This window comes from Silurus meridionalis, chromosome 18 (genome assembly GCF_014805685.1).
Source record: "Silurus meridionalis isolate SWU-2019-XX chromosome 18, ASM1480568v1, whole genome shotgun sequence".
Classification (NCBI taxonomy): domain Eukaryota; kingdom Metazoa; phylum Chordata; class Actinopteri; order Siluriformes; family Siluridae; genus Silurus; species Silurus meridionalis.
The window spans coordinates 18241800-18259321 of NC_060901.1; the positions used below are offsets into that span (position 1 = coordinate 18241800).

Below are 17522 nucleotides of genomic sequence, written 5' to 3' on the forward strand. Positions count from 1 at the left end.
TAAACGGCTCGCTGAGAGTACGTAAATCCAAATGTTCACACTCATCAGCGTTGCCAATCCGCCTAGCAGCATGTCTCTGGAAGGTGAGAGGAGGAAGAAAAAAAAAAAAAAGCGCCAGACCCAAAACAAACCATTTCCTTTTATGATATTTACGACGATGTTCTGGTCTGGGTAAAGTCGTTTACTGCACAGAGTCTATTTGCAGTCGAATCGGCTACATTTGTTCGATTTCAATGTTGCTTTTGACATCAGCTTTCAGTTGAATAGAACTTGTTATCTTGAATATTATATATAACTTTTGTAATATTTTTGAAATATATTTTCTTTGTTGGTATAACCAGTTTTTTTTTGTTGTTGTTGTTTTTTTGTTTTTTACAAAAATGTATTCAACATTTAATTAGCCGACCCCTTGCAGTACCACCGTGGACCCCCTAGGGGTCCCATACCGCTGGTTGAAGATCCATTAGTAAATCCTCATTGATCACTTAGTATAGTAATGTTCAGGTCCTGCCTCTGCTAGAAGATGACCTCGAATTTGATTTCTCAAATTGTCTCAAAGCAGCTTCACAGAACTTAAGAATAAAAGTGAATGTTTAAAAAATAAAATAAAAGTGAATATTTATCCCTGATGATGAAGCCTGGGGCGACCGTGGCAAGGAAAAACTCCTTAGAGTCGAATCAAGTCGAGTCAAGTCAAGTCAAGTCAAGTCAAGAGGCTATTTTTTAGATGAATGAGGAAGAAAACCTTAAGAGGAACCAGACTCAAAAGGTGAACCCATCCTCATTAGGGTGATATCAAGAGTGTGAGTGTAAATTCTCATAAAGTTGCTAAACGTCTGAGATCATCATAGATTCCACACCAGCTTCTTCATGCCAGAACCTTGAAACATTAAAAGAGGTCCAAATTCCAAACCCTAGATGAAGTGGGATCCAAATGGCGCTGGTACGTCTTTAGATGGTTCTTGATGTTTGCAAGGTCTGCATCTACTTCTTTGAAGGTCCAGAATCTTCATGCTGTGGGACACAACCGGAGCTGGCGCAACCTCGGGATGGGTAGAGAAAGAGAAGCAGTAGAGAGGAATTAGCGTAGCTGCTGTTCATGATATTAACAAGGGTGTTATTCTTTTCCAATTCGTTCACGCTTTTGGTAGGAAAACATATTTCATTGTTACGCCGGAGACACACGGCTCTATCGCCCGATATGACGAGAACGATCTTGGCTAAAACATAAGCGTTTTAGCGCCACGTTAAAAATGTTTTAAAATGTTCTGGAAAATAAGGGCGAAAATTTTGAGAATAAAATCGAAATTTTTTAAAAAATGACTGAAATTCTAAGAATGAAGTCTAAATATTTTGAGAATAAAATCGAAATTACAAGAATGAAGTGGCGATATTTTGTGAATCAATTTGCAATATTTTTGGAGAATCAAGTCGCAATATTTTTTTAAATATCGAAGATTACGAGAATCAAATCGGAATGTTCTAAAGAATAAGGTAGAACGTTAAGAAAAATTAAAATAAAAATATTTTAAAAAATGACCAAAATTCTAAGAATGAAGTCTAAATATTTTGAGAATAAAATAGAAATTACAAGAATCAAGTCGCAATATTTTGTGAATCAAGTCGCCATATTTGGAGAATTAAATAGAAATTTTAAGAATAAAGTCGCAATTAGAAGAATAAAACCGAAATTAGAAAAATAAAATATCAATCAGGAGAATTAAATAGAAATTAGGAAAATAAAGTTGTAATATTTCAGGGGAAAAAGTGGTAGCGAAACGAGATTAACCTCATTTAGATTTTTTTTTTAGAAAAAACAGAATTGCAAGAAACCTTACGCTGTTTTGCATAAAGTAGATGTGGAGGATATGATTAAAATTCTACTTCAGGTTCAGATTTACCAATAAGGAACTCGTTGTCTTTTGGTGCATCAGCACGGAGTTATAATCAGTAAACGGACACTGCAGCGGTTCTAGTAGGAAACTTCATTTCTTCAGAAATAAAAAAAAAAAAGACAGACTTTCAGGAAATTGGCTCTTTTGCGGAACTCCTGGTATTGTCTGGCATGTTCTCCAGGATGAACCCAAATAGATTTGTATAGGTTTCATCTCTTTAAAACATGCTAGTAGGCGGTCTGGCTATAAAAAATTGGCGTTAGGTGTGATGGAATGTGTGAATGTGTGTGTGAATGTGTTTTGTGTTGGACATCTTTTGTTCTTTAGGCCCAGTTTTTCCAATGATATTTCAGATTCACCTGAATCCTGATGATGATAACGTGCTTGGTGAAGATGAAAAGAAAGAAAAAGGAAACAAATAAATGAAAGAACAAATGAAAGGGAGAACAAACGTACGAAAAACTGAAACAAAAGAAAGAACAAACAAACAAAAGAAAGAACAAACGAATGAAGGAAACTGAGAATGACAAAAGAGAGAAAATAGGAACAAATGAACAAAAGAAAAATAAGAACAAAGAAACATAGAACATTTAAACAAAAGAAAGAACAAATAAACGGACAAACAGGAGAACAAACACAGCACAACCAAAAGAAGAACGAACGGAAAAAGAGCAAACAAATGAACGAACCAACCAAACAAACAAATGAACAAAAGAAAACTAAGAATTAACGGACAAAAGAATGAAAGAAGGAACAAATGAACGAAAGAATGAACGAATAAACAAAGAACGAACAAACAAAAGAAAGAACAAATGAACAGAAAAACGAGCAAAAGAAAAACAATGAATGGAAAAAGAACGAGCGAATAAAAAAAAAACAATGAACGGAAAAAGAGCGAACAAAACAAACGAACAATACAAAGAAAGAACGAACAAAGTAAAAATTGAAAGAACGAACGAAGAAAAGACCAAAAGAAGAACAAATGAACAAAAGAAAAATGAACGCATACGAACGAACAAAGAACTAACAAACAGGAGAAAGAACCAATGAACAGACAAAACTAAACGGAAAAACAACGAACGGAAAAAGAGCGAACGAACAAAACAAAAGAAAGAATGAACAAAGTAAATATTGAACAAAAGAATGAACAAAGGACAGGCCGAATGAGGGACGGAGTGAAGGAAGGACAAATGAATGGACAAACAAAAGAAACAAACAGAACAAAACAAACAAACAATATAAAACAAAAGGATGAACTAAGGTAACTTAAAATGAACAAAAAAGAACGAAAGTAGGAACAAATAATCGAAAGAACGAACGAACATAGATTGAACAAATGGAGGAAAAACAAACAAACGGGCAAACAAGAACAAACGAAAACAGAACGAGCGAAAGTGAAACAACGAACGGAAAAATTCACAAACAAATGAACGAAATAAAGAAAGAGAGAACAAAGTAAATATTTAATGAAAGAACAAATAAACAAAAGAAAAGAAAGAAAGAAAGAAAGAAAGAAAGAAAGAAAGAAAGAAAGAAAGAAAGAAAGAAAGAAAGAAAGAAAGAAAGAAAGAAATTAAAGCACTGTGGTTACATCCATGGCTTCTGTTTATGCTGCTGTTAACGTTAGCCCTGTCTGAGAAAAGTATTCGTTCTAATTGTTTACTTTCCACCGTAGTTCCATCTTCAGGCAAGAGAGTGGGCTAACAACTTGCCAAACTATTTTACATTTCAGTAAAAGAAAGGTAGAATGCTAGCATGTTCCATCAGCCCAGGACAGGGGGTAATGCCCTCACTTTGGGTTTTCCAGCTGAAAATGACCCACCTAGAGTAAATATACCATACGCACCAGAACCATCAGGTTCCAGGACGGCTTTTTTTCCTTCCACCATCACCCTACTGAACTCTTTACTACACCATTAAATCACTGTATAAAAACTGTATCTAACTTTTGTACAGTTTTACATACAATGTAGATGTTAGATTTTTTTTGTCCAATCAGATGTCAGCCTCTATGTGCTGCCATGTCAATCTAATCTGCCCAGGGCCTTCAAAGTCAAGACTGTTGGCCCTTTTACCTAAGTCTCAATAAGAAATAAATCAGTTTCTTTAACCAATCAGAATTCATATCCGCCTCACATTACCGTCAGCATTTGTCCGTCCTCTGATTGGTTGGTCAGAGGGAAACTGTTACAGCCAAGTTCAACTGGCAAAACACATCTGTACTGCACTGAACACATTAATACATCAGAGTTAGACTGTTTTATGGCCACAATGGATGAAGGAGGAAGAGAAATGATTTGGTCTCGGACATTCTTAAAAATCCATTTTGAAGAAAAGCTAGACATCATGAGAAGAGGTCAGTCAACCCCAAAGCTAGCTAGCTTGTCTCAACCTGGTAAAGTCTGGTTTGTTTGTTTAAAAATATGCATTATGAGAATAATGTAAAAATAAATATATAAAAAAAAATATTTTGAGAATTAAGTAAAAATATTTATAGGATAAATTCAAAATTATGAGAATAAAGTCAAAATATTTTGAGAATTAAACCTAAATATTTTGGGAAACAAGTCGAAATATTTTGGGAAACAAGTCGAAATATTTTGGGGAAAAAAAAAGTTGAAATATTTTGTGAAACAAGTCGAAATATTTTGGAAAACAAGTCGAAAAATTTTGGAAAACAAGTCAAAATCTTTTGGGAAACAAGTCGAAATATTTTGGGAAACAAGTCGAATGATTTTGAGAAATAACGTCTAAATATTTTGGGAAATAAAAATTGCAATATTTTGAAAAAAAGGTTAAAAATCATGAGGATAGTCAAAATATTGGACTTTTTTCCTGGTAATTTTAAAGTCAAAATATAAAATATATACTTAAATAAAGGAATATAAGTATATATGAATATATACTTAATAGCTTCACAATTCATCAGCATTCATCATCCTGACGTTTTCTCATTATTGCCGACGCGTGGGTTAATTACTGTTACATAAACGAGCTTGTGTTGATTAATGACACCAGGTATTTTTATTCACAAATTCATCTCTATTGTTTATGAATATGTTGGTGGAATGTAAGTGTTTAAGCCTTAACTGCTGCAGTTGGGCCCTTGAGCAAGGCCCTTAAACCCTCTCCGGCATAATAGTTAACGTCGCGATTTATCGATAAAAAAAAAAAAGTCTGCATTGGATTCAAGTTGGCATTTGTATAACAATAATCTCATTTGCTGGTTTAAGAGCCTCCAGTCTTCTGGGAAGATGTTCCATTAGATTCTGTGGAGATTGTTTTAGTGATTTCCAGGCACAAGGGCGTAAAATCAGGTAGGGTGGGTGATGAGGACTGGGATGCAGTCAGTCTGGGCCACTCAGGCTCTTCCACTTCAACTCATGATAAGCAGATCTTCATGGAGCTGAATCAGGGTCGGGTCTCCTGAGGGAAACATTTTATATTACCGCATCCAAAGACGTCCTATTTAATTGTGTGCCACAAACTTAGTTTTGGGGGATTTTTCTGGACGTCCATGACAACTGGACCTCACAAATACCCCTTATTTACTTAACCACTATTAGCACCATTGGTTCCATTGCATTCTATTGTATTTTGAAAAGCTTCTCATAATACTTTTTTTTTTTTATTCGTCCATTTCCTCTGACAGAACTGGTGTACCTCAGGTTTATAGGCCTTGTTGCTCAGACGCTTTTTTTTTTTTACTCCACAAATGTTCTATTTAGGTCACAGGCTTTGTGTTGGCCACGCCGATACTTTCCTTTTTGTTTGTCTTCAAGCCAGTCTGGTGGTATATTTAGGATTATTGCCCTGCTAAAAGACCCAGTTAGGACTGTCTGGTGTCTTCATTATTTCTACACACCTTCCCCAGAATGCAAAATATGAGCTGTTTAATACGAAATGAAACAAATCCTGTTATTTTCCGTGGACTTCAGGACCATAATAGGGGCATCGGGCGAAAGCACTTAACTAAATAATGTCAACACTTTTAAGAAGAACGAAAAAAGAGTTGTCTTCGTGGCAAATATACATTAGATTGGAATTATTTTCCCTCTTCACAGATACCAGTTTGTTAGGTAGCCATGATACAGCACAAAGGGTCAGGGGCCTTGCTCATGGGCCCCAACAGTGGCAGCTTGGTGATAATGGGTCAGAAGAATGATAGTGATTCATTCGTTTTGAACAAATCTGTAATGTGACTTAGAAGAACGAGTTGTCTCAAATAGTGATTTGTTAAATTTGAATGAGTCTTTAATGTGACTTAGAAGAACGAGTCATCTCGAGAGATTTGTTCGTTTGAACATACTTAATGTGACTCAGAAGAACGAGTCGTTCAAAATGAACCAATCACTATTTGAGACGACTCGTCCTTCTGAACCACAAAGACTCGTTCAAAATGAGCGGGTCATTCTGAGTCAAATTAAAGACTTGTTTAAAATGAGCGAATCACTATTTGAGACGACTCGTCCTTCTGAGTCAAATTAAAGACTCGTTCAAAATGAACGAATTACTCAGATTACTGTTTGAATGTGTAGACAGAGTTTTCTAAAGGGATCGAAGGAATTTGATAACCATGCAATTCTACCGACTGGAGCCTTTTTCATGTTCAATGTGTAAAGCTTTCTGGTGCTACAGAGGAAGCGAGGCTGCGTGATTGGCTAAAATAAAGTCGGAATTTTAAGAAAACATGTCAGAATTGCAAAAACTAAAGTCTGAATTAGGCAAAGTGTTTTTTTTAGCGGGTGGTGCGTCATTAATAATGGTCTGTGGGTAAACAAGGTGCTTCGTATAAAGCTTAAATGGACTGAAAGAAACAAAATAATTTTTCGGAATTATAAAAATATATACTGAAAAGCTTGATGCTGCCCCTCTCCTAGTGTGTGTGTGTGTGTGTGTGTTGGTGTGTGTGTGTGTGTGCCTGGCTTAGCGAGGAATCCACCCAAAGCACGACTGATCCTCTGTATAAATAGAACATGACTGGGCCCGTGCTTCTTGAACGCTGAATAAAAAAGCATGGCAGTTCTACATGACCTCGTAACCATGGTGACAAAAAGAGCGCCACAGCAACGAAAAAAACAAAAACAAACAGACACGTGCGCGTGCTCGGCTTGAGCGTGACGCTTTGTGAACGAAGACGGTAAACAACGGTTAAAAAAAACAGAAAAATCACGATGGAGACTTTTACAAAAGCCGTCAAACATCTCGGATGTCATGGGTTGCGTCACTTTTCACCGAAGATAGAGGACGATGATGAATATTGCTCATCTCTGCTCATCGTGAAGGCCATGGTCAGATGCGAGACGTGCGCGAGACAGAATTAGTAGACTCTAAATATACAATATTCAATGTGGGTATCAGAGTCTGTTCCATTGTAGAACTAAACTACCTTATATATGTGTGTGTGTGTGTGTGTGTGTGTGTGTGTGTTATATTTGTACAAGTAAATCGGTGTGTTGAATCGAATTAAAATCGAATCGCACTGCATCGCAATAGGGGTGAATTGAATCGTAACGGTAGCTGCTTCATATGTATCTTTAGTGTGTGTGTGTGTGTGTGTGTGTGTGTGTGTGTGTGTGATCTACTTGCCCATATATTAATAGACTACGACCACCATAACAGTGATAATGTCATGCCAGTCAAATCTCACAGGTGGTTTCATCAAGTCATTAGCCGCTGCTGCTTACACAGACACAGACCTGCGCTCGTTACCATGCATTCGGAAAGGTCAATTCTTCCGTCACTGGTTCACACACACACACACACACACACACACACACACACACACACACACACACAAGGACGACATATATTTCTATTATAAATATAAATTTCCTCTTCCTCATCATCCTCATCATCATCTTCATTATCATGATCTACATCATAATCATCATTTTCATTGTCATCATCATCCTCCTTCTCCTCATCATTCTCTTCCTCATTATCCTTATCATCATCAAAAACATAATAATCATCATCCTCATCATCTTTATTATCATCATCCCCATCATAATAATAATCATCCTCATCTTTTATCATCATCCACATCATAATAATCATCATCCTCGTTATCATTATCCACTTCATAATAGTAATAATCCTCCTCCTCATTATCATCATCCCTATCATAATGTTAAACATCCTCCTTATCATCCTCATCATCTTCATTATCATCCTCGTCATCATCCCCATCATCTTCATTATTATAATTATAATCAACAACATTCTCTTCATCATAATCATCATCATCATCATCATCCCTATCATAATATTAAACATCCACCTCATCATCCTCATTATCATCATCTTCATTATAATAATCATTCTCCTTCTACTCCTCTTCATCATCATCCTCCTCACTCACCTTGCGGATGCCACAAATCACCTGCAGAAATCACTATTGAACGTAACGACCTCTAAGGGAAGACGTGTTTCGAGTGAAGGGTTATTTTTATTTTTTCTCCCTGACTCATGGCAGGAGTGTAGAAAAAGTGTGTTTCATACAGAAACAGCCCTTTCTTCTAATTTAGAAGCTACCGTGTGTGTGTGTGTGTGTGTGTGTGTGTGTGTGTGTGTCTTTAGGGCACTGTGAAGCTTCCACTTTTGTCCAGTTATGTTACAGAGTGGAGATTTGATGGCCTCGGAATTCCCATTGGAATCTCTAGAAGATGCTGAAGACCTGGTACTAACAGCATGGCATAAAAAACTCAGACAACAAAGCGCCATCTAGACGGTCCAGTCATGATCAGCGACAAGACCATTAAAACATATCTAAGACGAATCATATCTCTGAAATTTAGCTCTGAAAATATATCTCCAAAAGTAGCAGGTGTTACATTTTTGGATGTTCTGGAGGTCCAACGTTTTCAAACTTGCACCCTCACTTCTACACACAACCTTTTAGACCACACCGGAGTGACTGGGGGAAACACCCAGTCATGGAGTAACCCGAGCTCTGGTCCAACAGTTCCAATGTTTCATAGCAGATTTTAGTAGGTACAGAACCCCTAGACCTTCAGTGGGGTCCTGCCTGAATCGATCCACCTCTTAATATCATCATTATGATGCCACGTTTATAGAAACCCTCAATATTAGCGAGAAACGCAGTGGAACGGAGCGCTGTGTCACAGAAATGCAGGGAGAATGAAAGAAAGCAAAGAGCACAATTTATCAAGTCTCCTTTCACTGGAGCCACAGCTTCATCGCCCACAATGACCTCGTCCTTTTTTTTTATGCATAACAGTTTTCCTGGGGATTTGAAAAAAAGTCCGTCTCATGAACGTCCCTACAAGTGTGAGACCAAATCTATGACAAAAATATATTCAATCCGTATGAATAGATTTTTTAAAGCGCAGTTTGCTACAGATGCGAGTCGCGAGCTCAGAATAGCGCGCTCTCTGACCGTCCAATCGACGGACGTGAAAACGACGACATTATCGGACGCCTGCTAGATGGCCCCGGATTTATCAACTGGAAATCTGGTTAAAGCAACAGCTTCAAGCAACATGGAAGTTTATGATAAAAATAATAATTATAATTTTATATATATTTAGTATTGTTTTATGATTTAAAATCAGACCCTTGATATCACTCAAATGAGGATGGGTTCCTTTTTGAGTCTGGTTCCTCTCAAGGTTTCTTCATCATAACATCTAAGGGAGTTTTTCCTTTCCCACAGTCACCCCCCAGGATTCATCATCATGGATAAACACACATCATTCACTTCATTTCTTAAGTTCTGCTTTGAGACTACGTCCATTGGGAAAAAAACGCAGTGAAGATCGGGATCGAGCGCGAGCCCTGTTTCGAACGGCGCTTGGCGCATCTTCTCATCACCAACATGCAGTTCAGCATCAGTTCAACAGCAAGCAGAATATTTAAAGAAGAATTAATAATGGAAGAAACTCCAGACTCTAATTCGTTCGCGTGACTTTTGTTGAAGTACGTTAATCCCCACCCGCGATAGGGGAAAATCCATGAAATGCCAACCCAATAAATAATTCAATATGTTTACTCACCAGTCAAGATGCAACTTGCACAATGAAGATAATGCATTAAATGTGCCGTAGTAATGATGATGAAGGTGATGATGAAATGAATGTACCGCATACCTGAGAAGAGCATCACAGCACTCTTCCGAACGCTGAATTTTTTAGGCTGGAAAACGGTAATTTTACCGCAAAAATAACTTTAAAAAATCTTAACAATACCACCTGCATACCGCAAAATTAGATACGTGAAACTGTGAAAGCTGAACGGCGAGGGATTACTGCAATCGAAAAGGTTTTACACACCATGCTACCATGTCCATACGCTGTGTTTGAAGACGAACCACCACTTACAGTAGGGTTTGAAAAAGGTCCATGAAAAAGATCCATGAAGTTCCTGAGCAACTCAAGAACTTTGAGGATGAATTTAGACTGTTTGCTACAGTGGTTCAGGATCACAGGTTCCATGAATAGTTTATCACACAAATCACTGAACCTCGACAACAATGTAACTATGTTGAGGATGAGCATTGACATTTTGAGTCTGGTTCCTCTGAAGGTTTCTTTCTCATGCCATCATCCCAGGAAGGTTTTACTTCCCACAGTCACCACTGGCTCACTGATTAGGGGATCAACTGACAATCATAAGGAACGAACAAAATATAACTTTGTATTAAATTTTTTAAATTGAATTTAATTGAAAGGTCAGACGTTCCAGTACTTTTGGCTCGTTAATCTATTATTCAATAACAATCACTGAGAAAAAAAAAAGAATATTTGACACTCAGTAGTCCAACATCCATGCAAATGCTAAGGAGTTCCCTGCAAATGTTGCCATGGGAACCAGGTGAGGCTTTGTGGAGCCGGAGCAGACGTGGCCCGGTGTTGCCATGGCACTACTACGTCCATGTGGAACGACTAGACGAGAGGGAAGAAGCAGTGGGAAAGTTCAAGCAGGAATCATGTTGTGCATGTAGGTCATATAGTTTATTCTATTTTATTCTATTCTGTTTTATTATGTATTATTATATTACATTTTATTTTGTATTATATTATATTATATTTTACACATCATATTATATAACATTTTATTATGCATTATAATCTATTCTATTTTATTATGTATTATTATATTTTATTGTGAATTATATTTTATTACATTTTATTATTTTGTATTATTATATTCTATTATGTATTCTATTATATTTTATTATGTATTATTATATTTTATTGTGAATTATATTTTATTACATTTTATTATTTTGTATTATTATATTCTATTATGTATTCTATTATATTTTATTATGTATTATTATATTACATTTTATTATGTATTATATTATATTTTATTATGTAGTATATTATATTATATTTTATTATGTATTATATATTATATTATATTTGCTCCCATATTTCAGATTGCAAATCCACCAGGATGTATTAACCCGGGTTTGTCAGTGTCTATTCCTGGGATTATCCGCTGGTACATGTGACCAATGGCTTTAATAATCCTAACTGATCTGTTAATCCGCGCTCGCAGACAATGACCTAAATGAGTTTTTTTTTTTTTTAAATACTGACTCTGATTTACCGTCTGAGTCTAAATCATTAATTGTACTACTGCAGAAAAAAAAGTGATTCATCTGATGCATTCAGTGTGTGGAATCTTTAATGAAGAGTGATTGTATTAATGATATCAAGTAGACGACACACACATACACACACACACACCTGATTTGTTACATAATTCACATTTTTTTGTTTTTTGCCTTGAATACCTCTTTTTGAATTCATTAAGTGTTATGTATCATTCCCATGCCATCATGTTTTGGTTTGATGTGACCCTGAAATGCTGAATCTATTCATTCCTAGCAACATCACTTTTTGGTTTCTTCCAAATTAATAAGCCAGAGGTGAGAGTGGTGATGGAAAAAGCAGCCTGAGATGGTATCATGAAGCCTGGGGAAACATTGAGAGGAACCGAATCGCACTAAATGTCCATTTATCTTTGTTCCATCATTGTTGAGGACACATTTTTAGCCCTAATTGTCCATTATGGACCATTGCAGCAGATTTCTATTATTCACAGCCCAAATCCATGTTCATGGTTCTCGAGATCCACAGCAACTTCATGTGGTGGAACCATCCTCAGCTACAGCGAGAGGACTCCAATCAAAGAGCCATCAAAGGTCCTGATTGAAGAAGGGAACAGGATCATACAAGAACAAAAAAAAAAATCCACTCAGGTTGTGCTTCAAGTTGGGTGAATGTGTGTGTGTGTGTGTGTGTGTGTGTGTGTGTGTGTGTGTGTGTGTGTGTGTTTGTGCGCGAGAGTCTTTTTTTTATCCAACACGACCAGGATAAAGCAGCTGAAAGAACCTAAAAATGAACTTGGGTGGTTTTTAGATTGGATCATCACAGCTTTCCGATTGTGGTCCTGAAAAAACTCATGTTCTGTTCCACACACACACACACACACAAACACACACACACACACACACACACACACACACACAAACTCAGATGAATTAAATGATTATTGATTAATGAAATGTTTGGAGTATGGAGAACATTACAGATGTGCAGGATAGGGCAGAGGCAGGATCAGGAGGAGGACCAGGTTGAGAAACCTGTGGATCAGGTGGATGATGAAGATCGTTATGGAGCGTCTGGATGCATAAAAAGGGGGTGAACTTCGAGGTGCTAGAACGTCACAATACCTTGGGGTTGAGGAGCAGCTGCTGCTCGTCGTAGTGGAGCAGCGCGGTGGCGCCGGACGCCGAGTTGTTGACGAAGATCTGCAGGCAGGGGTAGAGTGAGGTACCGCGGCAGTCCGCTCCGCACGTAAACACGCACTCGAAGCGCTCGTCCAGGCGCCGCACGCTCAGCACCGTGCAGTTGGCCGGGCGGCTGCGGAGACTCTGGAGCGCCGGATTCAGCCAGCACAGGCACAGGATGAAGAGCGACAGCACGCCGCACGCGATTAGGAAGAGGCCGAGCCGAATGCTGCGGTCCTCCGCCTCCGAGTACTCGTACGAGACCCGGATCTTCGCCATCGCGCGGTTCGGGGGAAGGAAAGGTCCATAAAACGCCGCGGTGCAAAGCGGACACGAGGCGGACGCTTCTGGAACTTCAACTGCGAAACGAGAGTGCGCTTCCACAACACATCCTGCTGCGTGAGTCTCTGTCTCACTCTGTGTGTGTGTGTGTGTGTGTATTTGCGTGCAACTTGGTAAAAACCCACCGCTCGCTCCTCCCTTTTACGCGTCCAACTCCTGATCCCGATTTGGATGCATGGCAGATCCAAGTGATGGAACTGGGCTTTTCTACCATCTCCTAATGAAGAAGCTGAGTCCCCATGGAGAATCTCCTGTGGAGGTGTGTCCCCATGGAGAAGCTCATATCGATCTGTGTCTCTTGATAGAGAAGCACCTGTGGAGCTGAGTCTCCATGGAGAACCTCTTGAATAGCTGTGTTTCCATAGCTTCTGTGGAGTTTTCTCAATACACAAGCACCTATAAAGCCAAATCTCCATAGAGAAGCTCCTGTGGAGCAGTGTCTACATAGAGAAGATCCTGTGGATTTGTGTTTCCATTAAAAAAAAAAAAAAAAAAAAAAGGTCCTGTATTTCCAAGAAGAAGCTCCTGTAAGGTTTCATAATAGAGAAGCTCAGGTGGAGCCGTGTCCCCTACAGAAGCTCCTGTGGATCCGTGTTTTCATAGAGAAGCTCCTGTAGAGCCGTGTCTCCCTATAGAAGCTCCTGTGGATCCCTGTTTTCATAGAGAAGCTCATGTAGAGCCGTGTTTCTTAATAGAGAAGCTCATGTAAGGCCGCGTCTCCATACAGAAGATCATGTTCATCTGTGTTGCCATAACGAAGCTCCTGTAGAACTGGTCACCATGCAAAAGTACCTGTAGAGCTCATATATGTGCACAGATTAGCTCCTGAGAGAACGAGGAGTGAAGCTTTTATATTATATAGATTCATCACACACACTGATATATGTGTTTATTTCTTTTCATTTTGATGATTTTGGCTCACATTTAACAAAAAGCCCTGGTTTCTTTGCCTTCAGCCCATCTGCATTTTTTGGTCTCTTGTTTCTCATTTTTCATCTTGACAATACACCAGAGATTCTCCATGGGGTTCAGGTCTGATGAGTTTGCTGGCCAGTCAAGCACACCAACACCATGGTCATTTAACCAGCTTTTGGAGCTTTTGGCTTTTTAGTGTGGGCAGGAGCCAGATCCTGCTGGAAAATGAAATCAGCATCTCCATAAAACTGGTCAGCAGATGGAAGCATGAAGTGCTCTAAAACTTTGCTGACCTTCGACTTGATAAAACACAGAGGACCAACACCAGCAGATGAATGTGCAAACTTTACAATGGACCTTAAGGAACTTGGATTCTGTCCATCTCCTCTTCTTCTTCCAGACTCTGGGACCTGGATTTTCTTTCCTTTCATTTGAAAAGACGACTTTGGCCCACTGTTCCTTTTGTCTTTTTCCCCAGGTAAGACACCTCTGATGTTGTCTCTGGTTCAGGAGTGGCTTGACACGAAGAATACATCAGTTGTAGCCCATGGAGACGCCTGTGTGTGGTGGCTCTTGAAGCACTGACTCCAGCTGCAGTCCACTCTTTGTGAATCTCCTCAAATTCTTGAATGAGCTTCGTTCTTTTTCTACCACATTTTTTCCTTCCATTCAACTTTCCATTGATGTGCTTCTTTAGCGATGACCTTTTGTGTCTCACCCTCCATGTGCAGGGTGTCGATGATCGTGTTCTGGACAACTGTCAAGTCAGCAGTTTTCCCCCATGATTGTGGAGCCTGAACCAGTCTGAGACATTTAAAGGCTGAGGATCCTTCTCAGGTGTTTGGATTTAATGAGCTGATTAAAGTGAGACACCACGAGTCTCCAATATTGAACCTTTTTACAATATTCTAATTTTCTGAGATACTGAATTTTGGGTTTTCATATATATATATATATATATATATATATATATATATATATATATATATATATATATATATATATATATATAATGTATATGATTAAAAGGCCATGTTCTTAACACTAAGTAAAAAATATACAGTACAGACCAAAAGTTTGGACACACCTTCTCATTCAAAGAGTTTTCTTTATTTTCATGACTATGAAAATTGTAGAGTCACACTGAAGGCATCAAAACTATGAATTAACACGTGGAATTATATACATAACAAAAAAGTGTGAAACAACTGAAAATATGTCATATTGTAGGTTCTTCAAAGTAGCCACCTTTTGCTTTGATTACTGCTTTGCACACTCTTGGCATTCTCTTGATGCCTACTTTGAAGAACCTACAGTATGACATATTTTCAGTTCACTTTTTTGTTATGTATATAATTTTATAAACTTTTGGTCTGTACTGTATATAATTAGATTTTATAAGTTGCTGAATCTGCACTACTTGGATGGAAATTGGGTTAGACGTGTTTTAAAAAAAAAAAAAAAAAAAACCTTTGTAAAATTAAATTAAACTAATGGATTCGTTTCACTAATGCAGTATCAACACTTTAATCCCACTGATGGCTTGGATTTCCACACAAGACATTTTGCTGTTGCAAATCATCCTGGTGTTAAAATCCAAAAATTATTCAAAATGATTCAAAATGATTTAGAATGATTCGAAATAATTCAAAATGATTCAAAATGATTCATGGATCATAAATCCAAGTTTTCTTTTCTTTTTTTTCCCATAACTGTTACTAATTCCTGTCCTCATTCTATGTTTGTCTTGAGGTTGCCATATCGTCACCTGAAATTGTGTCCCCAAAAGCCCAGCATTTCACCGTTGGACATCAGATTAGCAGTGCAAGATTCATTTCACTAATCCGACGCATTTTTGCGTATTACTCAGGATCCCCTACCCCCCCAACCCCTCCCTCCCAGGTTGAGCTTTTAATTTCCCTTTGCTTTTAAAGCCACGAATACCGAAGCACAGTTTCCTGACGATGGATAAACAGATAGAACAGATTTATTTATTGAACATGAATTATTCAGGGCTGTTATGGTTCCATTACGCAAGCAGTCACTGTTTGATTTCTTATTCATGAAATTTATGAGAACAGTCCTGATCCAGAATCATGAAATGGAGCTTTACAACAAATCACTGAGCAGGAAATTAGCAGGGATGTAAGTAAATCCTGTAAAGCACCTCCTGATCTATCAAAGCCTCCATTTCAATGGAAAATGTTTTCAGTCATAGGCTGGGCTTGGATCTGCCATGGTCCATATTTCAATCATGGACACTTTTTGTTGTCTGTCATGGACAGTGTTTGATTTCCATGAAGGAATTGATTTTAATCATGGACAGTGTTAATTATCAAGCAATAAACAGTGTTCGGCTTCAGTAAAGGACAGTGATTAAATTGGGTCACGGTCCATGTTCAATTTCAGTCGTTGACAGTGTTTAATTTAAGTCATGGACAGTGTTTTAATTTGAGTTATGGACAGTGTTTAATTCAAGTCATGGTCCGTGTTTAATTTGAGTCATGGACAGTTTTTAATTTGATTCATGGTCCGTGTTTAATTTAAGCCAAAGAACAGTGTTTAATTTAAGTCATGGTCTGTGTTTAATTTATATCATGGACAGTGTTTAGTTTGAGTCATGATCTGTGTTTAATGAGTCATGGTCTGTGTATAAGTTGAGTCATGGTCCGCGTTTAATTTAAGTCATGGTCCGTGTTTAATTTAAATCATTGACAGTGTTCAATTTGAGTCATGTTCTGTGTGTAATTTGAGTCATGGTCTGTGTTTAATTTGAGTATTGGTTCGTGTATAATTTGAGCCATAAACATTGTTAAGTTTGAGTCATGGGCCGTGTGTAATTTGAGTCATGGGCCGTGTGTAATTTGAGTCATGAACAGTGTTTTTTTGTCTAATGGATAGTGTACATTCATGTACAGTGTTTATTGTGAAGTAATGGACAGTGTTTGATATCCATCATACAGTGTTTGATTTTACTCATGGACAGTGTTGATTTCCAAGTTATGGACAGTGATTTTAGTCATGTTCAGTAATAGGATTGACATTTACATTTGTGGTATTTAGCAGACGTCTGTGTCCAGAGCGACGTACAAAAGTGCTTCGGGTCTCTAGCAATAAATAAATCTACATTGGTATGTTAGATTACAACTTAAGATAAATCACACTACAACTCTGTGCTTGAGATCTTTTTTTTTTTTTTTACTCTGCAGCCTGTGTGGACAGAAACGGTCGAATTTTAGACCAAAACATAGTCATGGACAATGTTTGATTTGAGTCTTGGACAGTGTTTATTGTCAAGTAATGGACAGTGTTTGGCTTCAGTAATGAACAGTGTTACAGACACAACATGCCTTACATAAATACTAACACACACCCTAATTTGAGGGAAAAGCAGGTCATGGTAATGCACATTTGTGTTGATGGTTGTGAGTTCCAACCATCTGTTAAACACTTTGGGGGTGTTCAGCTTTGTCACAAAAATACAATCCTGCATCTCTCATGTCATGGATGTGTAGCAAAATGAGGCTCGGACTGCTATGAATTCCGCCTTGAAGCACCTGCAGAGGAGCGATTATTCGTCTCATAACTTTGAAAACTCCTGAGCA

General features: G+C 38.0%; 1 protein-coding gene across 3 annotated transcripts in view; it reads right to left on the bottom strand.

Moving 5' to 3' along the window:
- LOC124401636 (calcium-activated potassium channel subunit beta-4-like) overlaps positions 1–13483 on the bottom strand; it is a 33971-nt gene extending 20488 nt beyond the window's left edge. For 2 of the 3 annotated variants that reach the window (XM_046874064.1, XM_046874065.1), the window contains exons 1-2: positions 12604–13483; positions 12460–12513 (exon numbers count right to left, since the gene is read on the bottom strand). In XM_046874064.1, coding sequence (XP_046730020.1) covers positions 12460–12513; positions 12604–12939 — 390 coding nt within the window. In that variant the 5' untranslated portion in view covers positions 12940–13483. The remainder of the gene's footprint in view (positions 1–12459; positions 12514–12603) is intronic. The other variant, XM_046874066.1, reaches the window with a different exon arrangement.
- Positions 13484–17522: the final 4039 nt, after the last annotated feature.